This window comes from Austrofundulus limnaeus, unplaced genomic scaffold, assembly GCF_001266775.1.
Source record: "Austrofundulus limnaeus strain Quisiro unplaced genomic scaffold, Austrofundulus_limnaeus-1.0 Scaffold2, whole genome shotgun sequence".
NCBI classification, from domain to species: Eukaryota; Metazoa; Chordata; class Actinopteri; order Cyprinodontiformes; family Rivulidae; genus Austrofundulus; species Austrofundulus limnaeus.
In genome coordinates, this window is record NW_013952404.1 from 2,726,914 (window position 1) to 2,749,667 (window position 22,754).

Below are 22,754 nucleotides of genomic sequence, written 5' to 3' on the forward strand. Positions count from 1 at the left end.
ATGAATCCTTTTTGCAGTGTCTAACATTGTTTTGTCTAAGTGTATTTTATTATTTTTTGCTGTGACATTTTCAAACAAGACCAAGTCAAAATAATTAGATATAATTTATACAAATTAGGATTATTTAATTGTACAATATCTTCAAACGATATGGTTTTAGGTTTTACGTGTGTCTGGTCCAACAATTTGTTATCAGCTTCAAATTAGAGTGCTGTGTGTGAAATAAGTCATCTAATCTGCCTGAATTAGAATTTATGACAATAACAACGTCAACATATCTGATGCACCTTCAACTTTTATTAAACACAACTCCTGTAGTAGACATTTGCTCTGGAAGAACAGCAGACTATAGATTTCTGATAGTATGTTTCAACAGAAAACCACTACAATTATGAAATGAAGAAGAGAGACAGGAAGGTTAAAACATGGCTACAGGCCTGCATGCACACTCTGATGGAGGACATATTGTTCTCCTTTAGGTGAGTGCTGTACAAACTGCGCAGCTATCATTCAATCAGTAGGTAAGTCAGTTCTGTGCAGGTAGCATTCTCTCCAGAGAGCCCATTAACACTGAGCTGCACGCACAGTCTGGTGTACGTCACGCAAAAGTGTTGGGTAGCATCGTGAACCACAAATCCATTCAAAAAAAGGCACAATGCTATCATCAYCAGTCACCCAGCAAAAGCTTAGGCCAACATACAGGCTGAAGTCATCAGAAGCTAGAAACTACAAGTCCCATGGTTGCATCCAACAAAGTGCTCTGTGGATAGATGGTATAGCAGCAACTTGAGATCATCAAATCGACTGAAGTGACGGCACACAGTGTGTACAAATCTGAAAAGTAAAGTGGTCTCCCCCCMACCCCCCACTGGTCCTGGGTCTGAAAACAGTCCTAAAGCATGTGTTTTAAACAGACAAAGCATGTTTATTTCAACCTAAAACATTATGTACCCAACATCAGAACATCCTACTCTTCATTTTCTGAATTTTTTTTTTAAATCTCGCATTTACTTTTATTTTTGCGTTCATGGTATTACTAGAAACAAATTACAGATCTTTCTTATTTTAGTAGATACAACAGTTTGACTTTTATTTGAATTAAATGTTATTTTCCAATTTAAAGCAGCTGTTCTGGTCTGACTGCATGTAGGACATTTGTTCTGCTTGGAAACAGAATAAAAGCRTTTGCTGCAAAACTTTGCAGCATATTTTTAAAAAGAAGAGAAGACAGACGAAATTGGCAAGCAGCTGCTGTTTTCAAGTATCACATTTTCTGCAGTCAATTCGTTGTTGAACAGCCAGGATTTCTCGCTTTCTTCCATAGGAAGGTCAAAGCTAAATTTCCCAATATACAATTGAAACATTATGGCAGACAGTTCAATAAAATTTCAAAAGCTTATATTAATTAAAAGGGGTGGTGTGGTTTCACAACTTAAAAAAAGGAAAAAGGAAATAAAACACAAACAAAATATTCTATTAATAAACCCTTCTATTTAAGTACACTGGGATTTGTAAGAGATAAAATCATTTGTTGTTGGTTATCAGACAACAACTGGTGTGAGTCAATGTTCGTCATGTCCCGTGTTGTGGTGGTATTTTGCTGACATGAGTACAGAGAAGAAGAGACAACTTTACAAAATGATCTTTTACCTACTGAGTGATGATTATGTCCCCTCAGTGTCTGTGACAGTGTCTACCACTGGCTGACTCAGAGCTTCCTCCAGGGGCTCCTTCTGTTCATTGTTTAGGTCCCTAGGAGATGATAATTGCTCCTGCTTCGGCTCAGTTTCAGTTTCAATGAGCAAAGAATGATGTTCAGGTTCTGGTGTAGGCTCAGCCACATTGACATGGTCCTTCTCGGGTCCATTGACCCACTCAGGTTGTGGCATAGAGAATCTCTCTTCTTGGGACGCCTTCTGTGGCTCTTCCTGCTTTTCCACAGAGGAAGTGGGGTCCTCAGGGGGGCTATCAGCTTGTGTGAGGGCCAAAGGGGAGTGATGGCTTGGGTACTTAGTGTCTGGAGAAGCAGTTGTCTGAGGTGGTGATTTCTTTTGTGATGGGGTTTCTGGTTGTGGTGATGGCTCAGGCTGAGAGGGAGGCTCGGTTAATGTACTCTGACCCTGGGTGTCAGATGACGGATGGGGTGAACCAGCTGACTGTGCTGGAGGGGTTTCATCAGGATCTGGAGTTTCAGACTGAGGCTTAGAAACAGGTGCTTGGGTCTGCRATGGAGGAGGAGACCTAATTTGAGCCAGAGGGAGTGGTTGTTTCAGACCCAGGAGGGGAGGTTTGGCCTGACTTTGAGGGAAAAGTGGAGACTGGAATCGTGGCTGAACCTGGGGGTTTAATTTGAGAGGAACCAGAAGTTTGCCTTGATTCAGCGTCAGGTTGGGATTAAGAGGAGGGGTGGGAAGGAGCGGAGTAGGCAGAGGAAGGAGAGGTGTCCAGCCTCCACGTTCACGCTCCTTCTCTTTGTCGCTATCTCGATCGCGCTCGTGTTCTCTGGTGCGTTCTCGTCCTCGATCCCGCTCGCGCTCTCGCTCACGGTTGTGGCGATTACCGTTCATGTCTCTCCTAAAGTCAACATCTCTTTCATCTCTGTCTCTTTGTCTCTCCCATGGACGTCTTCGGTCATCTAGGTCTTTATGAAGTTCATTGCTGAAGGTAGCACCACCTCCACGGCTCCAGGGCTGCGGACCCCCACCAGGTCCCGCTCCACCTGCTGCTCCAGGACGGCTGTCAAAACGACTGGGGAAGTTTGGCCCAGAGGGAGGGCGTTCATCCTGAAAACCTTTTGGACCACCTGGGGCCGGTGGTCCTCCTCGCATGCCATCTCGCTCATCAAAGTCCCCTTTGGATTGGTTCCAGCGGTTATCAGGAGTGAAGCCTGCAAGTGCCTGCAAACGTCCCACCAAGCTGGATCTTACTGGCTGAGTTCCAGGGGTCTGAAGCAAAGGCGGCCTTCCTCCTCCTCCTCCTGGACCTCCACCACCTCCAAGGGTCTCTCTGTGCTCTGGTGGAGGGGTCCGCAGTAAGCCTGTACTCTGCTTTTCTACAGGTGGGAAGCGGTAGTCTTGGTCTTTCCCCTCATCGGCTCTAGAGCAGGACTCATCTTCTGTTTTGGACACATTTTCACTGGTGAGGTTTGGGGCCCTGTTGAAGATGTCCATATGAGGAAAGGGGGCCCGGGGGCGGGCCTGGAGAGAACCGTCAAGAAGGCCAGCTGCTTGCTGGGCATGACCCTGCTGCAGAAGGAGTGGGAAGCGAGCAGCAGGCCCTGGTTGAAGGAGATTCGGTCGAACATCCATAGGCAACAGCCCAGGCATTCTCTGACCACTCAACCCGGACTGATGCAGCGGATGGGTGAGGGAAGCTGTAGGGTGCATGCCAAGTAGACCCATCCCACTGCGGACTGCATTCTGCATGCCTGAGAAGAGAACATCACGTAACTTAATGCTAAAAGTCCTCTTAGTCAAATAAAGCGTTTACCGAAAGTATGACTCACCTTGTAGAGCGAGATCTGCTGCAGCACCCATTGCCTCTGCAGACTGTGGCATTTTCTCATTGTTAGCCTGCTGAGTTTGGACTCCCACTGGAGGAAAAATACCAGGTCCTGGGATGGCTGAGGGCATGAAGCTGCCAGGGATAGTGCTGGTTGGAGGGATCATAGTGCTGAAGGGTGTCTCTTTGACAGCTTCTTGACTGGTGGCCACAGATGGCTGCAATAAAGCTACGGATGACCAAAAAATATATATATATATCACCACGTACAAGGAGATTTCAAAAACATAGAAAATAATCAAAGTGAGCTGCCAAAAATCTTACACGTAGTAACTGGGGCCATTCCTGCTGTGTGCGGGGCCTGCAAAAAACCTATCGAACAGAGAAAAATAACTCAGTGAGACTGAAAATGTATGCAAATCAGATTTTACGCCAACAGTTTGGGTACTAACCTGGTGGAGGCTGTGTGGCATTAAAGCTAGGCCTTATAAATGGTGGTGGTGGCCCATAGCCTGGTGGAGGTATGCTCATCGCAACAGGAAAAGTAGGAGGTACCAAACCTACTGCACTGGGAACTGCCTGAGGCACTGGTAGCTGAATAACAGTGTGGGAGAAAAAACTCTTTAAGGTTAAGACTTAAACTTCAATGTACAAGTAAGGCAATCAAAACAAAACGTGGAAACACACATAAAATTATTTCTAAAAAACTAGAATCTTTTACATTACAGCTACTCGTGCAATGTAACATTCAATGAGCCTTGTTATTTACAGAGTTCTTCTGTACCTGTACAGGCATCATGGTAACCTGCTGGCTGTAGGTCTCAGTTTGTGTATTGGATACCACTGTTGCCTCGGTGCTTACTGGTTGACTTGTAACTTCCTTGGCTGGATCAGTGCTCTTAACAATTTCCCACTCTGCAGTTGTGGAGAAAAATAAACTCAGTCACWTTCAGTTATTTGTTTTGATTTTTTTTCCCTGTAAATCCTTTAAGTAAAATCCCACAAAGTGCTTGATAGGATAGTTGTGCTTTCATGATATGTAAGTTTGAATAAAGACTGCTACCAAATCAACCGACTTTTGTTGATGCAACAAAATAAAAGGACAAGGAAAGAAAAGGAAGAAGCGTGGATGGAAAGAAAAAGTGTGTTATTATACCATCATTGACTGTTTCCTGATCGATGATCCCCCCTTCAGCAAAGCCATCCAGGTCATCTACTTTGACCTTCTCCCATGGTATGTAGGTGACACCAAGGTCTGCATCCCAAAACTGCTTGTACTCTTGCTTTACACCTTTGTTCAAAGCCCATGCAATCTAAATCAACAGATACACAAAGATCACAACACAGCCYCTTTTTAATCAATTTCCTTTCAGCATAAAAACATGCGTTCAGGAAGTTAGACCTTTTGCCACTCGAGGTCAACGACAAAATTAAATTAGAAAATACATTAAAGAGATAGAGTAAACGTGAATTAAATTAGAAAGTAAAGGGGACCTTGATGATCTTGGATCCAATCTTAAAAGAGCCAGTACTAAGCTTCTGGAGGGCACGGTATGCATCCTGTCTGTGGACCATACAGATGTAGGCRCAGCCTCTGGGAGGGATCATCTGCAAACAGACAATTCATATTACATAGGTTGGGCAGCAAAATATAACCATACTACAAAACACCAACAGGTTTGTATTACTGGTGAGAAAAGAACATGTGAACTAAAGAAAACAAAGTTAGACTGTAGTAATAAAATGTTAGTAATAAAATGAGGGAAAATCAAAAAAGTTTCWTCAAACAGATGGACATCAAAGACCAGGCTGATACATGCAATTACACCAGTGTTATCATGGACCAAGGTCTGCTTACATTGATGGACTCGATCTGGCCAAATTCYTCAAACAGATTTGTGAGGTCTTGCTGAGTGGCCTTTTTGTCCACCTGTCCCACCCACAGAGTTGTGCTGCACACTATGCAAGGAGAAAAAAAAACAAGATGAAAAACACAATCCATCAGTAAAATCACTGGCACAAAATAAAAGTGATAAAATCTAACAACGAGCCAAAGTGACTTCCTCTTACCACTTAGAGTCTTGGATCGTATAGGAGGTAATCCTTTCTTCTGACGCTCCTTCTCTCGTTCCCTGGCACGCCTTTCACTCGAGTAAGACCGTGAAGACTTCCTCTTGCGATCTCTGGAGCGCGAGCGTGACCGCTTGCGATGCTTGCGTTTCCGAGAGCCAGAACGGGACCTSGACCTTCTTCGTTTAGGAGATCTACAAAATGAACAACATCTTAGGAAACTTTTCTTAATACTGACTTTTTGTTACCGTTACAATTAGCCAGTCAGCTTCTTTCAAATCAGCTTGAATGACTGCTTAATACTTAAAGCATCACCAATCTAAAAGTTCACGCTTGAAAGTGATTCAGTTTATAGTTCTGAGTTTAGCCACATTTTTTGACACAATCCAAAAAAAATGAATAAGTAAATTAAATAATTTATAATAAAAAAAAGACTGATTCATGTTGAGTAAGAAACAAAATAAAATGAACAAACCTCGAGCGTGACCTGGAACGTGTTCTGGACCGTGTACTTGTCGTTTTCTTCTCCTCTGGTTCAAAGATCTCCTCCTCCTCCTCCTCCATTCCATCAGGACCCTCGTCCAGGTCCATATCCTAGAAATTGTCAATGTTAATTTCAGGAAAATTAAATCCAGCAGCAGTAATGTTGCTTAAAAATAACATGCAGTGTGAAGCAAGTTTCTACAAATACCTGCTGTTGGTTGTCTATGGAGTCATCCATCTTGCTCTCYGGCTCAGGAAGCTGCGGCTGGCTGCTGTTCTGTGCAGTTCTAACAGAGTTTTCCTGCCCAAAGATTGAGTCTTGGCTCTCTATATTCATTGCCTGGAGAAAACAAAACATCAGCCAATATTTAAAATGGATTTTTGGTGAAGATTCTAAAAGGTAGATCTAAGAGTAGAAACAGTAGYTGCTAGTTGGTCTTGTAAAAAGTTTTAATAGACACGGGTCATTATTTATAACAGCTCTATTAAAATACAGAACTACTTGTTATATAGAACCGAATCATTTCCCTAAACTTAGAGACTACAAAGAAACTAAGAACACACAAACTTTAAAGCAAATAACTTTAAAAGAAAAGCTGAACTAGCTTAGCATCATCAGAAAACAAATGGCACATTTTCTCAATAATCACAGGCATTAACTGAAAAAGCATATTTATTAATAAAATCAATGCTGTTTTTTTATGTGTATGTCTTTTACCTTCTGCTGGTGCTCCAGCAGCTGCTTCTGAAACTGTTCCAGGTTCTGCTGCTGCAGTTGCTCAGCCAGTTGATGAAAGAGTGAGCTGTTAATAGGCTCTGACACCATGGGCCTAAGAAGTGGTCAGCAGCTTAATTAGATACTAGCACTGAGTGGAACTGACAGAAGCAATGAAGTAACACAAACTCCGAATCACTACTGAAATGTTTTTTATAAAAATAATAAACTAAGCTTACAGTTGAGAAGATGAGGTGTCTTTTTTAGATTCTTCACTGCGTTCAGAATCACCCCCAAAGTCAAACGGACCCAAAAGTTTCTACAGCAAACAGAAAACAATCACATTAGGAAACTCCATAAAACCTAAGAAATAAATCATTATACAGTATAATAGCTGCTTCTGGCAGTGTTACCTTATTAAAAGAGGAAACTCTCTGCTCAAGAGGGTTGAGGCTGTTGGCAGTGGCTGCGGCAGTGAGCTGAGCTGTCAAAGCTTGCAACTGCACCACCAGGCCGGCATCCAAGGCCTGCAGCAAGGATGGCTGGGGCTTCTGCTGCTGCATCTGCAGACTCTGTACCAACTGTTGAAGCTGCAACACAACACAATGCAGAGTATTCAGCACATTTTAACAATGACATGTATGCAAAATTTAAAAATCGTTCAGAGGCAACCAATAAAAACTAGAATATTTATAATTTATTAACAATGATCAAAAACTAGCAGTTTAATAAAACTTGATGTTGCTTATTAACAGAAACAAAGCATCTTCTTTGCTTCTTTCTATTTTTTGTAGTCTTTATTTTCTTTAACTAAAGCAACTTTTACTTTTAATTAGGAGGCTTCCCACTAACCTGTTGTCCTTGGGGACTCTGTAAGATCTGTGCAACAGCAGCAACAGTGTCCGTGTTTGTAATCTGGGATGCCCACTCAGGCAGACCTGGGACAATGTTTGCCGGAGTGGCAGGTGTAGCTGGAGTGCCTGAAAAAAACAGAAAGTGACAATTATAACATCAAATTCCAAAGTAAATAATGTCACGCTTATTTCATGCACGTGCCCTTTCCTACCAGGTGTAGTGTTATTTATTGGAGCAGCACTGCTGGGCAGGACAGGCGTAGTGCTGGGAGGAGGAATCCCCGCAGCCATGTCCAACAGAGGCTGAATGATGTCACTCTTAAAGACCGAATTCTTCTGCCACAGATTCAGGACACGCACGATCTTACTCTGAACACAACAAAACATATGACAATTGTGACAAAGCAGCAAAATGCCAGGACACAGTTGGACGAAGGGTCTATACAATACAATTTGATGTTTTTCTTACAAAAACCTAATACTTCAATTAGGTACAAATGGAAATATAAATAAATAAATATATAAATTTAAAATTATAAATTATAATTATAAATTTATAATTTCCTCTGCAGGGTGTCTGGGCTCTCCCTTAGAGATAGGGTGAGAAGCTCGGTCATTCGGGAGGGACTCAGAGTAGAGCCGCTGCTCCTCCACGTTGAGAGGAGCCAGTTGAGGTGGCTCGAGCATCTGGTTAGGATGCCTCCTGGATGCCTCTCTTGTGAGGTGTTCTGGACACGTCCCACTGGGAGGAGACCCAGAGGAAGACCCAGGACGCTGGTTTCTCAGCTGGCCTGGGAACGCCTTGGGATTCCCCCAGAGGRGCTGGTCCAAGTKGCTGGGCAAAGGGAAGTCTGGGTTTCTCTGCTTGGGCTGCTGCCCCMRCGATCCGACCCCGGATAAGGGGAAGAAAATGGATGAATGGATKGACGGATATAYAAACAATATGTAAGTGAAATCTGTGTTCTATTATATTCCAACTCTTGTCTTATAAACTGCTGTTGTAAAACGATAAACCACAAACACAACCCACAGAAGCAAAACAGCAGAGAAACTAATACAAACTGACCTTTTCATCTGGAGGGCAGCGGTAGAGGTGCTGGAAGGTTGCTATGATATTCTTGCTGAAGCGCGGAGCAAACACATCTTTCTCTGTGCCAAACTGGTGGCGTGACTGTCTGACTATGGAATCGATGACATACAGCCCCGGGACTTTGTATTCTGGCTTGCACTGCGGAAGAAATATACAGCTGTAGTTATTTAAACAAACAACTACACAGACATCTTGTCTTTGAATTAGCTGACTAAATYAGGGCACCTAGTGTCAGAAACAGGAGCCCAAAACTTGCAGCTACTAAAGTTTATTATTAAACGTTACATCCAACATTAGCCATAAAATAGAGTTGAATATAATGTTTACTGAAAATTTATGCAGCATTTGATTGAATGTGACAAATTGGGTGTACTTTACCTTTTGTATGAACTTCTCTACACTCTGGACAACATGCTTGTAAAACTGAAAGAAAAGAAAAAGAAAGAAAGAACACATTGTCAGTAATTTTAATATTCATTTCTAAAAAGAAATATTGCAGTAACAGCAGCTGAAAGAAAAATGCAGCATCTCAGGATGATCAAAACTTAAAACAAGAGGAAAAATGTCTTCACAGCAAGTGCATCCTTCGATAGAAAACAGATTGTATGAAACTGTAATTTTGTTTATTCCTAGACTTATTACAAGCAAGAAAAAAAGACAATAGGTTAAAACAACTTTTTTCAATGTACTGGTAAAAGTGGTGGTGATGTCAAAGCAAATTAATTTAGTCAAAAGACCAGCAAATACTTCATTTTTACAAACAACACTCATGTAACTCAATCGAAAATCACGTTAGGAATCTCAAAGTTTGAACTTTAATTATGCTAAATATTAAAGAGATTTTATTCTGTCTTTTTCAAAAAAAATTCCCCAACTATCAGTATATACAGTATGTGATTTATGGAATTTAGAGAATATTTGATGCAACTTCTCAACTGAAACTAATTGTTTTACCTTGTCTAATAACACTGAAAGAAAATGATAAACATTTTTTCCAAACACAGGATGACATTTACAGACCTCCTTTGTGTGCAAGTAACTACCAACGAATATGGGTTAATGAAGAATAACATCTTCAGAAAAAAATACATATATATACTGACATAATACAAGCCAATTAAATCAGTTGTATAAGTCTCGGGACTCATCTTGAATTCCGAACTTTAAAAAAAATTACTTTTTATGTTAGCCAGCAGAAGCAAGTAACGTCTTTAACTCCATAGTTGTGCATTAACTAACCACTGGTACCAAGTTGTGAAAACTTTGGTCACTATTTGCATTGAGAAAGAAATGGCATTAAATACTGCACCAGAACATCAATGCTCCATTTGCAGACTGTCTTATTAGTGCTGGTCTCTACCATCTGCAGCTCATATCTTGTCCTTTTAAACGGCTTCCGAAGTCAAGTTAGATACATCTCTTATATCCATCAGGTGTTGCAGAAAGGGCTTTGRCTACAACATTTTCAATTCCATGACATGACATAGCATGTTTTAAATTTATTACATTTCAACACAGATTTTTCCATTTTAAAAAAATGTAATGCTTAGTAGCACAACGTCCCGGAACGAACTGGAAGAGAATATGAATAACRTCACTTTTAACTGCAACAGAAGTATCTCGTTTTCCTAAATAACAGCAATGATACAGTCTGGCAAACTAAACACAGACTGAATTTATGAATAGGAAACAAACCTGCATTAAGTCCCAGGATTCTTTTAAAATCTTATCAWACACACAAAATTCTATTGTGACATTATTGCTCAGGTCTTATTCATTAATATTTGTCACAATTGGAATGCTGTGTTTGTCAAGTTAATGCCTGCTGAACGATTATAATAAAAACATTTTCCATTTTTATGAAGTTACACAACCAGCCAGTAGGTGGAGGTAAAGTACAGAAGATGATCTGGATATAATCTGGCTAAAAACGGTTGTTCAGGACCATGGTAAATGAAATTAAAATGAGTTCTGTCAGGTGGGAGACAAAACCAAATTTCAACTTTAAAAAAGACATGGTCCCAGCTATATAGACACAATGTGCATGTGAAAAATTGATTTGACCTAAATCAGTAGTTACAAAGACCCCCAAAAGTCTCTTGATCACACACATTGATGAAACTGTTCATTTGTTGTATGGTGTTTTTCACATAAAAATAAAAATCAGGGGAACTTAATGCTAGTTTTACAGTTTTTAACATAGCACCCTGTCTCCTGTACCAGTGGAATTAACTATTTGAAAAGTTTCGACTATTTACAACAAAATACACAATAGTTTTTAAACTAATGACATAGTAACAATAACACCACTTCCCTGTTCACAATGGTGTTACAAGGACTTTACTTAAAAAATGAATATTTAAAAAAAACAGTAGCAGCAAAGTAAGAACCACGCAGAGAGTCAGTGGGCTGGGACCTAAAGCTAGTAGTCTTTGGGGATGTTGTGTCAATTTTGGCTTTCACTCCTGGGATCCTGCTCCAGTATTTTTATATAAAATCAATGGCTCAAACGTATAAGTCCATGATGGGATGGGATGTTTTAAAACATCCCATCTATTGGCAATATACTGCAAACAGTCCTGGTGTTCTTAAAGTTAATATAAATTGTGGCAGCAGTATCTTTTGAGATTGAGATACAATGTCATGACGACATAATCAACAAATGCATTCATAAATTACTGTAACAAAAAATAGTATACACATTTTTGAATGTAGGTCAAAAAGGAATATGATTTTAGAGTTGAGAAAAATCCATAGTTTTGCACTGAATGTGAGAGAATAAACTGTTAGAGTGAATATGCCTGTATCCTTCAAGATTTCAAATTATAGAATGTGCAAAATCCTTAACAAGCTTTTTGGCTCTTTATCTGTTATTGATTTTAATTTACAACTACAACAATAAACAAACACTAAAGAGTAAAATGTATTAAATGAGCATTAAAGCAAGAATGATCAGAGCAKTTTTACATTAGATCCAGTTTTAAGCCAGATGTTGTAAATATAGCTATAATGTGAGATTATTGCTAGCAGCAATTATGACTGGTAGTGCATGATCCACATCAGGAAGGCTCTCTCTTTAAAAATAAGAGTGACAAATTATACTTTGTATCTGTCCTGCCTGGCTCCACACTTAATTTGCTTGTTTTATTGGACACTGACTTAGTGATGCATGACTCAARTCAAGTAATGACAAGATAAATGAAGGTACATGTGCATCCAACCGATTAGCTCATATTTTTACTTTATATTATACTCATTTAATAAACATGTTTACTCAAAACACAAGTGAAAACGACACTGGTGACAATTTGGTGTTGGTATTTTCATCCAAGTTCCACATGTGAACCGACAAAGAAACATTTTCCCATATTAACCCAGTAAYTGAAACGTCACTCTACCAACTGAGTTATTTTCTAAAAGATTGTTATTTTTTATTCTGAAATTGAATTGATAAGAAATGAATGGGAAAGGCAAGAAAAAGAGTAAACTTTTCTTTTATTAAAGCACTTATGATTACTATGATTTAGATCAATGGTTTTCAAATTTGTTATCTTCCGGCCCACCAAATAATAGTTGCAGAAATTCGTGACCCCAGATATTACCTGTTTCTGTATGCAAACTTTGATAATACCTCTGTTACACATGGGAATAATAACAATATAAACAAACCTAATAAGTATGATACTATATTTTATTCATTTATGATTATTATAAAATAAATTGCAATAATCATGGTGAAAATATTCCATTATCAATTTATTTGCATTGAAACTGATGTCTGGAAATCATCTGGGGACCCTTACTTGATGTTTCGTGACCCACAAAAGGGGTCCCAATCCCAACTTTAGGAACTACTGATTTAGATCACAGTTTATCCAAGTCTGCTTTTTAGCAAATTGTTTATGTTGGTGTTTGTCTAATTAACATTAAATGTTTATTATACAGGCAATATTTATATATTTCTGATACTAACTGTAGAAAGGCCAAACAAGTCGAACAAGAACAAACAGGTAAAGCAGTAAGTGTAAATAGTTGTTATCTCTTTTGCAACTATGGACTGCTTTTTAAATATAAAAAGRTGAACTGATTTTTAGCACAAGTTTAAAATTCAGCAAATTATGCTAAATTATTAAAATGTTCTAAGAAATACTTACATTGCTAAAAAAAACTTATATCAGAGCTTAATTCAAATGCTTTCATATGCATATAAGTGCAAATTAAACACTAGTCTGTTAAACCTAAGTTAGCTGCACTACATGTGTTTGTTTTCAGTTCAAAGTCTTTCCAACGTATGCGCAGTGACAAACAACAATTAACTTTTTTTTAATTAATTTTATGTAGATGTATAAAAGCAACTGATAATGAGTCACGACACAATTAACCGAATAATAGTTTATTAGATTAAAACTTGTTCCATTCGATTAACTGATAATGTCCGCTTAGACGGAGATACACCTACTCTCCGATTCTGTTTAAATTTGAGTCAAAAGTAAGGCTACCGTTACCGATGTATGTTCTGATCCCTTGGCTCATTCGGAAGCGGAGTGGGGTGACAGAAATATCCACGTCTGTCTCTGAACCTCCAAGCGAGGTAGTGACAGACATGTTACATCAGACTCCTGAGAATGTGGGCCGGCGTAGTTCTGACTGACACCTTCTGGAACGAACCAGCCTCTGGTTTCTTAAATCAAACATCAGATTGCTGTTTTTCTTTTGTTTGTTTTTTTAAGCCTGACGAGTTCCACTTCATATACRTGCAGAGGAGGAAATGAACAGACTTTATTGGCACAAATACTGAATAAAATAAAATTATCCAGCAACTAGAAATACAACCGTAAGCTGTGGGTTTCTTAAATCAAAACACCAGATTTAAACTTTCGGTGTTTTTTCCCCTAATCCCCCTGAGCTGCACTTACATATGTGCAGAGGAAATAAAACTTTATTGGCACAAATACCGACTAAAATACAGACTAAAATTATCCAACACATGAATACAACCTTAAGACTCAGAATATTTTGAAACTTAAACCTTTAAAAGACGTAMATGGTTGAATTTTTGTTCTCTGCAATATAATAAGGGACAAGAGTCCTGAGTGACAGCAGCACACCAGGGCAGCCGTGTTTTTGTCCACGCAATCCCACACTGGGTAATGTTCTTTGAAAGCCTGTTTGAGCGCAGTAACAGAGCGTCTGTCTGTGACTTCTGAACTGCCAAGGTGAGTGTCAACAATCAGTACTGTCTTCTGAAAGAGCCAGTAGACTTCAAACTTAAAATMAATTTTAAAATTTTGTGGATAGGCCAAGTAAAATCTGAGTTATTATAAATAATATATACGCCACTTTTTTTTAATGACTGTCCAATTTGATGCACGTTGCATCGCAAGCAGGAACCAGTCCCATGGAAAAACAGTGCAGTTCACAATTAATTTCATTTTTCTCTCGAGAAAAAAAAGATCTTTGTTCAGATCTAAAGTTATTTGTCAAGCAGCAGAAAATCAACAGGACAAAGAAAATAAAAAGATGCAGAAGCTGAATGAAATGTGGCGGCGATTCTATTTTGTTAGATTTTAGTAAATTTTAAACGGACATAGTGCCACAATTTTCTTTTTTTTTTCTCGGTAATACAGGTGGAACAATAAATTGTTAAAATATAATAAAGTGTTTCATTTTTCAAATTCAGCATATTTTAAAATAAAATCATCCCTTCATGTTATGGAAAGACCTTCTTGATACAAGAGAAAAGTCAGGTTTTTAAGAAAATGGCCACTTATAAATGAATTGTKAGTCAATCGATAAGATCAATCAACTTTAGATTCATTCATTAATCGATACTCAATACAGTGCTACTGCTATGTCCACAGTAATAGTCAAATTAGAAATACTTCACAAGTGCTGCACTCCCCCAGATAGACTATTTTTCTGCAAATTAACCTATCAAATTACTAAAAAAAATATATTTTTATGTAATAATGGTATAATAAAACATTTAAGAAAATGTTGTTGGAAGTTTACTAAAAGAAACAAAAAAAGCCCTGGGTTTAAATTTATCGGTGGGATCATCAAGCATAAAATTCTAAGAGTTTGGAGCATTTGAAGCCCATTCAGCAGTACATAATATGTACATCTACTTCCACATTCATTTCAGAATTCATTTTAAAGCAAAAACAGATTTGACTGTGACCTCGCAGATTAGTGCAGCAACKATGCAACGGAATTCAACAAATGTGTTTRAARKKSMRSWMYWAARSMRKTSKYMAAAAAMMRSYWAAGKTAAATTAAAGCATGCAATAAACCTACAAAACCTATAACCATATTGATCAGTTAGCATTATAATGTTAGAATTTAATTACACAACAGTAATTATTTATCAACACCAGAAAAATAATGCAAGAACACTGAAGCTCATGATAAAACTCTGCACGTTCACCTACATTTTTCTCATGCCATTTTACATAGAAGTTTTATTTCGAGCTTTTAAACAAACTGCTCTAAACGTAAAACGAAACACACTTGTTACCAGCAACTGAACTGATGTATATAAACAGGCTAAAGCTCAAAATCAGTTTTCTCTCCATTTGGCACAGATGCTGAGAAACAAACAAACAAACAAAAAACAAACAAACAAAAAACAGTCCATGGGTAAAACTACAGAGGAGAAAGGTTTGGACAGTGCTGTTGGTGATGTTGTCAGATGATCGATTGGATTCCTCTGATTAAGTTATCGTTACTGATCCAAGAACTGCTGCTGTAATAKTGAGGAAGACTGGATCTATATTTGTGTAGAATAAAAGACTGAAAGGTGGTTTAAAATCTTAGAAAACTGGCTGAGAAATTTCACTATTTACTTCAATTAAAAAATAATAATAATTAAATCGAAGCATGCACCTAGACCCACCTATTACACTCAATTTGATTTTTTTTTAAACTGTGGAAGTGAAAGATSATGCATCTCCCAAACCATGTCAAGTGTTAACTGTTTCTTTCTTAATATACTAATTTGGGGTGTAACATTACATGTATTCATATCTATAAATCGATTAAATAAATCAATAACATTGAGGCAAAATGAAAACATTGATCCATATCAGGGTTTGACAAATCCTATTGCCCGACCACAGGTAAAACTCATATTCAGGCAGGTGGGTGTGTCCMGATGCCTGCCTGACCAGGCAGGTAAACWATTTCTTTTATTGATTTATATTAGGGTTGGGCATAATCGTATCGTCTGCAATTAATCGTCAGAAAAACATTAATCGATTAGTTTTTGGCACTTGACGATTAATACGATTAATGCCACCAGGCAGACTGACTGGATATTTCCCCGGTCAGTCCGCTCAGTGCCCCTCTCTGCTTCAAATATGACGAACATTTAAACAAAAGTTCTGTAACTTATTTATCAACACAATTTAAAATTTGAAGTACAGCCTGAAGTCTGTAATTTTGACAAAGATTGAAAAAGATTTTTACAAAGAGCAAATCTTTCCCACTAAATTGGTCRTGTGACTTGGACATAAGGGTGTCCAGGGACTCCAGGGGATTAATTGTCATATTAATCGTTATCGGCTAAACACCACAATTAATCGTGATTAATTTTTTTGCCAATATCGCCCAACCCTAATTTATATGGTCATTTATTCAAAATATTCTGAAAATAAATGAAGAAATATAGCATTTTAAAACACGCATAGAAAGAATAAATCCTCAAAATTTCCCCCTCCCCTGTAGAAAAGTTATGTCGTGTCACGGGTTCATTTCCTCCCTCCCTCCCGTTGCACGTCGCGTAGAGCGAAGCTTTAACAACCGTAGCTTTTTCACACCCAAGTTGTTGGAGGAAAAAAAAAAACGTGTTTTTTATGTATTATTACCCATAGAGACGACAAAAAGATATCTTAAATGTATCTTTAGATACGAGATACATACAAGATTCAATTACTGCAAATATCAGACTTTTTCATGTTCTGTAAATTGTATTTAAAACAACGCTGCTGCTGTTGATGTAAGCAGCCCTCTCAAGGCCAATACTCCAGGGAAACACTGGAAAGGTCTAAAAAGTTTATTGAAGATGTTTTTGATAAAACCATTGACTGACTGTGGGTGACTCAGTCAGTCAAGTTAACAAAGTCTGAAATGTTTGCATCTGTTTAATCAGATATTATTTACCTCTGTAACAATGTTAATATTTTGGTAGTACAAATACAGTACACGTTTTTCTTATATTTGATCAAATTTTGAACATTTTTGTTAGGCAGGTAACATTTTTCGTCACCTTCCCAACAGGGCAGGTAAATAAAATAAATAAATAAAAAATAAATAAATCTTGTCAAACCCTGATCCACGTTGTCATCTAATGCCCAATGTGGATCGATATCATAAGCCCATCTAACACAATTATTTAAATGATTGTGTTAGATGGGCATATGAAATTGCATCATATTGATTGCAGACTAGGGGTGCACAGATTACAGATTTCTTGCCGATCTCCAATCTTTAAAAGGTCTGACCCGCCGATTCCGATTTTGGCCGATACTGATTTTTTAAATAATTGACACTGACATTTGTTATAAAGTCACAATTAAAACTTCAATGTTCAAATTAGGGCTGGGCGATAAATCATTTTAATMGATTAATTCAAATTCGCCATTTATAAAGATTTAATTTTGGGAAAATTTAGATTTTTTTCCCCCTCTATTGCACTCTTTGGGGCTTCTGTAGTTCAGAGCTCACCCCACCCCTCTAAAAGTTTAAGCCCTCTTCCTAAAACATCCCCTCCTCCTCGTCAGCAGCTGCGTTGAGCAAAGTGCAACCAACACAGCAAACATAGATGGGGATGGAAGGCTGATTTGACATAAAATCGGCTTCACCACACTTACATTCCAAATATCTGAAATCGATTTATGACTAGACAGTTAATTGAGATATCTCTAATTACATTCAGTATAAATGTGAGATTCATCATTAAGCTGTATGGAGGCTCCAATTCGAGATAGCTGCAATTAATTACTACCTGAAACATATTTCAGATATAAACAATTAAGTTATGACTAGTCTTAACATAAATTTGAGATATCTCGCTTTTTGTTCTAACTAGTCATGACTTTAAAAGATGTTTTGAATCACATCAGGTGTGTAGGTACAGTAAATATTGGTGTTCTTGGCAATTTTTATGACATTTTTATTATTCATATCAAAATTATTTTGTATYGACTGAGATTAGGGGTTATGTCATGATCTAAATTTTAGCCATATTGTCCAGCCCTAATTTTCATATTAACCGTTACTGGCTAAATGCCACAACTGTGTTTATTTTCTCTTTTTTGCCAATATCGTTCAACCCCACATCCTATTTAAAACTGGCCACCAACAACTTCTTAATATAGTGCTTAAAAGGAACCACTTTTTTATATGTTTAATGTGTTCTACAACTACATTTCTCCCATTTTTCTAAAAGCCCCTCAGATTTTATATTTAAATRTTTGCTGCTTTTTGTCATTCGATGTGATGTGATGTTTCAAAAAATATCACAAAGTCTGTCATGATGGGATTTTGATTCAATTTAATTCACAAGTCTRAAGTAGGGGTGCACCGATGTATCTGCGCCGATTTCCTTACTTTTGGGAGATGGGAGATAGGCCGGTCCTTAGATCAGATTGGTGGAGAAGATCGGCAGAAAAGATAGGCCTTTCTACCCCACAAAGGTCTGAAAATCAGCCACTATCCTTTTTTGCTCTGCTGTGAGCACTGCCTAAAGTCCAGTTTAAAAAAGTTTGTATTTTTTCAAGGGTGTTTTAAGTATTTCAGTAAAATAACACTTGAACTAGGACTGGGCAATATGGCCCTCAAAAAAATTATCCCATTTTTTTTCTTCATCCGAAATTTATTTTTTGATTTTAATCGATTTTGCTTCCCACTTAATGGCGTGCCTCTGTCTCAGGTGTCRAAACAAATTTGTTGTACTCCTGCTTTTTGTAGCAAGAGCTTTCAAACAGATTTTGCAGTGAGGTGTTCGTTGCTCAAAGTCCGAGGTTGCAAAACCAAACCAGTTCCAGTTAACTGAAGAAACAGTGCCTTTTTTGAGAAGCAGATCCTCTTTGCTAGCTGCCATATTGTCATGTCATGCACCAAACGTCTTGAGGGACAGGTGGGGTGACATCTGAACCACAGAAGCCCAAAAGAGTTCATTGGTGGGAAAACAATCTCGATTTTCCCAAAATTAAATCTTTATAAATGGCAAATTCAAATTTATCGATTAAATCAATTTATCGCCCAGCCCTACGTTAATGTGTAGGAGCGTCGTCATTTTACACACATGTACAACCTGGACGTGAACTCCTGATTCTCAAAGGAGCAGCGCTGCCGCAGGAGTGCATGTTCTTATAAACAATATAATATTAAAGAATAATTATACGCTCCACRTTATAACACAGACGTGTCTTCGTTTGACTTTTATTTTGCCCTAAAATCACAGAGTTCTCTGTGAGTCAGCTTCAGATGTTTATCATAAATATCTGCTAAATTTAATTCTATCAGGTGTTTTAGCAACAAGGTGCTGTGGCTGTTTTGTGCTGAACTTATTTAGAACCATACTGAGAGGTTTTAAACTAAATATATCAGACAAGTCCTCAGCTGAAAACAATAAATTACATACAAGTAAATTAGAATAAAGCTGTTTAAATCATCTCTCTTCCTGCAGAATGTCATCAGTTGGGCTGGGTATCGTGGCAAATTCTCTAAATCAATTTGATTCATTTAAAATCAACCTGCTCTTAAATAATGAAAATGGTTAAACTGCGTTGCAAAATACAAATCCCCTTGATTTTTTCTCTTCACCATAAAAAACTGGTTTTAGGGGCAAACTTGTAAATTAAACAGTTTAATCTTCAAATAAAATGGTCACAAGTTTCAAAGGTTTTTAATTAAAATGTAATTGCAGGTGACACTGTTGTTGGATGCATTAATTTTGAAGACATTAAGAATAATTTGTTTGAACAAGAAGTGATGGGAACAAGGTTGCAGGAGAAGAGGTGAAAGTATACATCTGCCCACTCCTTTTGAGCRTATGAAAATTGCACATTTGTAATGTTTCTGTTACCTTCTGTTGTTATATTCAATAAAATTTGCCATTTTTCGAAAGGACAACAAAAAWTTTTGGCGGACAACCAGATTTTGTCAACAGGTTGTCTGCTGGACAACCTGGAAAAAAATCCTAATTGTCTACCCCTGATGAGCTTCCACATGCTGCTGAAATGATCTGCTGCACTCCTASAGCAGAAGCCAAATGTTAAATCTACAAGATGGACTTAAGAGCAGGCGAACATCTGCATCTTCTTTTTATCTCCGCAGTTAACAAAATAAAATGTTTTTTTGAACTGGTTTTTAAATTTTTTTAAAACACAGTTGCTTTGCTATGCATAACATGTATGCAGGGTGTGGGGGTGTGTGGGAGGTAGTGTTTGAGCTGAGCGCTGTGTTGATACTGCTAGATTGATTTATTACGGGACATGAAGACTTTCTGTGACAGCGGGCGACCGCTACCCCCCCTCCTCAAATGACTGGTCGCACCAGTGCCAGTGACTGGAATTTTAAATACTCTAGAACCCTGTTTAAGTCAAAAACATTCACAGGGGTCATGCATTCTCTTAAGAACTAAATATTATTTGATTTCAGGAGTTGTTTTCTATCGATATAAAAGCTAAGAAGAATTCAGGTGATGCACAAACACCTGAAAGCCGTTAGTGGGATATGCCAAGTCGATACACACTGACACAAGCCAACATGTGTGAAAATGGAAACCCTAAAACTTCTAAAATATTTATTTTTTAGATGCTAGTGGTCACTGAAACAGATGCTGATGTTGCTTTAGGCTACTCATTGAGCTTGTTCTTTGTTCTCCAATTTCTATGTTCAAAGGAAAGGATGCTTGCTGTGTGTCATGTTGCCTTCTGGGCACAGAAAATACAACCACCACCAACTAACATAGGATCTGTGTCTGGCTAACTTTTCAGTGCAAAGAACTGGGGGGGAGCCAACTTATGATATAATATTAAGAGCATTTGATAAATTATCTACATAAAAACAAGTCCATCTTGCCCTGCTCATTCCCTATTGTGCAAACTCAAGTGCATATACGAGTCACCTGCTTAGCTACAGACAAATGCAAATGTGATTAACTGGAAAATATACATTTAAAATTTAGGCACCAATGAAATTTGCATGACCAAATACTTAAGGTCAATATTTTTTTAAATTAAGACCAGTAACTTTTCAATTCACCTTCTAAGTCCCAAAGTAAAATCCACACATTCAAGCGACTGCTTCAGCTGCAATTATATTCAGTATGAGCTTAAAAAAATCAAACATTATCCACATAAAACACGACGCCCATGTTCATGTATTAACTAAGAAAAATGATCAAGAGTGCAGCTTCAATTTTAACCATCAATAGCTCAACACCAGCCAACGCATGACAACTAGAACAGCAAAAACCCTGCCTCTCCTGGTGTGTGGGAACAAATTAAGTTATAGTGATTTTAGTCTGCTATCATCCTTCTTGTGAAACAACCCATACTCCTACCTAAGCTGGTAAGGGATTCTCTTATCTCTTTGTAACTCTCTCCACCCCATCCTCCTGCTTCACTTTCAGTGCTTTGGGGGAGCTGGGAGAGCTGCTGAGGGAAGGGGAAACGGGTGTTATACACAGGCAACACAAAACACAGAAACACTAAAAATAAGAAAGAAAAATGACAAATACGTGATATGAAAATGTATTTTTGCTAGTTGCATACTAAGATTATGTCAATTTATGTCAATAATTAAAGGCACAAATAATAATAGAATTACTGATGAAAGAAATCTGACATTTAGTAAGAATATATTGTTCTTATCTCTCAGGCATACAGTATTTCCATAGGTTTTGCATTTATTGTACTGAGAAAATAACCACTGGGTTGGTAACCGATAAGTTTTATTTTTAATAATAAGCTTTAATACGCGATTTACAAAATCCTGATGAACAAATGACAATCTACATACATGAAATTGAGRAAAAAATGTATTTTACTGGTTTTGCTTACTTCTGATTATTTACCACAATTTTGAACGCAACTAGTAAACGTTCGCAAAGATATTTAAATGCCACTGGGTCAATTCAATGACGCTGCATTGAAGTCTTTGTATATTGAAGAGAGCAAATCAAACAAATGATATAGATTAAATCCATTAATGCACACAATCTCAGCCTCACAAGTAGTCTGTCTGTACCTGTATGCAACAGGTGTTTAACTAGATTTACAAAAAGAGCTTAAGATGTAGTCTTACTCTAATATAGCTTGAATTAAAATACAGAAATGAAAAGAGCACAGAGCTTGTCTAAGAATATTTTTTATATTTACAGAAGACTTGAAGTTATTAGGTGATAGTTGTTTAAATGTCAAATATTTTATAGCGAGACGAGGAGCCATTTTACCCAAACCCAACGTTGCTCTTAGCATCATTAACTTACATATTAACAACTTCCACATTGTTTTCATTATGTCAGTTTACAACGATAACATTTTACTGTTGCAATCTTTTTAGATAACTCAAGTACCGAATATGTTTTACCCAAATATAAACAATGAGTGACACTTTATGGGGGTCAATGTCCTCATAATACCTATTTGAAACTACTACTCCCTCTTAAAGCCCAGGAAAACCTGATCTATAGAGTTGTTCAAAGGTTTTCAGTAACTGAGAGCATAGCCAGAGTTAAAATATAATAATTTACAACTTTAATAATAATGGGAAAAAAAATCAAACATTGCCAAGTTATGAACAAACATCATCTAATTTCCTTTGAAGAAAAGAGTTGCAATAGCAACAATAACTTGTTTCTCCACCAGTTACAGTAACAATCCTGCCTAAGTTGCACATTAAAATGCACATGCTTTGTTTAAATGCAGCTGCATCTTTTTTTGTACTTTATTTATTTCTATATTTTTCTTTTCAGTTTAGATCAGGGGTGGGCAATCTTGGTCCTCGAGGGCCGCAGCCCTACATGTTTTAC

General features: G+C 37.7%; 1 protein-coding gene across 1 annotated transcript in view; it reads right to left on the reverse strand.

Annotated features, from left to right (window-relative positions):
• Nucleotides 1-277: 277 nt before the first annotated feature.
• The window catches only part of scaf8 (SR-related CTD-associated factor 8), a 24,712-nt gene continuing 2,235 nt past the window's right edge, over nucleotides 278-22,754 (reverse strand). Inside the window, exons 3-20 of the mRNA XM_014010673.1 lie at nucleotides 9,092-9,136; nucleotides 8,690-8,851; nucleotides 7,836-7,992; nucleotides 7,622-7,749; nucleotides 7,183-7,359; nucleotides 7,009-7,088; nucleotides 6,773-6,884; nucleotides 6,263-6,394; nucleotides 6,047-6,165; nucleotides 5,572-5,765; nucleotides 5,360-5,460; nucleotides 4,996-5,109; nucleotides 4,658-4,814; nucleotides 4,286-4,416; nucleotides 3,954-4,095; nucleotides 3,826-3,873; nucleotides 3,506-3,730; nucleotides 278-3,427 (exon numbers count right to left, since the gene is read on the reverse strand). Coding sequence (XP_013866127.1) covers nucleotides 1,665-3,427; nucleotides 3,506-3,730; nucleotides 3,826-3,873; nucleotides 3,954-4,095; nucleotides 4,286-4,416; nucleotides 4,658-4,814; nucleotides 4,996-5,109; nucleotides 5,360-5,460; nucleotides 5,572-5,765; nucleotides 6,047-6,165; nucleotides 6,263-6,394; nucleotides 6,773-6,884; nucleotides 7,009-7,088; nucleotides 7,183-7,359; nucleotides 7,622-7,749; nucleotides 7,836-7,992; nucleotides 8,690-8,851; nucleotides 9,092-9,136 — 3,987 coding nt within the window. The 3' untranslated portion in view covers nucleotides 278-1,664. The remainder of the gene's footprint in view (nucleotides 3,428-3,505; nucleotides 3,731-3,825; nucleotides 3,874-3,953; nucleotides 4,096-4,285; nucleotides 4,417-4,657; nucleotides 4,815-4,995; nucleotides 5,110-5,359; nucleotides 5,461-5,571; nucleotides 5,766-6,046; nucleotides 6,166-6,262; nucleotides 6,395-6,772; nucleotides 6,885-7,008; nucleotides 7,089-7,182; nucleotides 7,360-7,621; nucleotides 7,750-7,835; nucleotides 7,993-8,689; nucleotides 8,852-9,091; nucleotides 9,137-22,754) is intronic.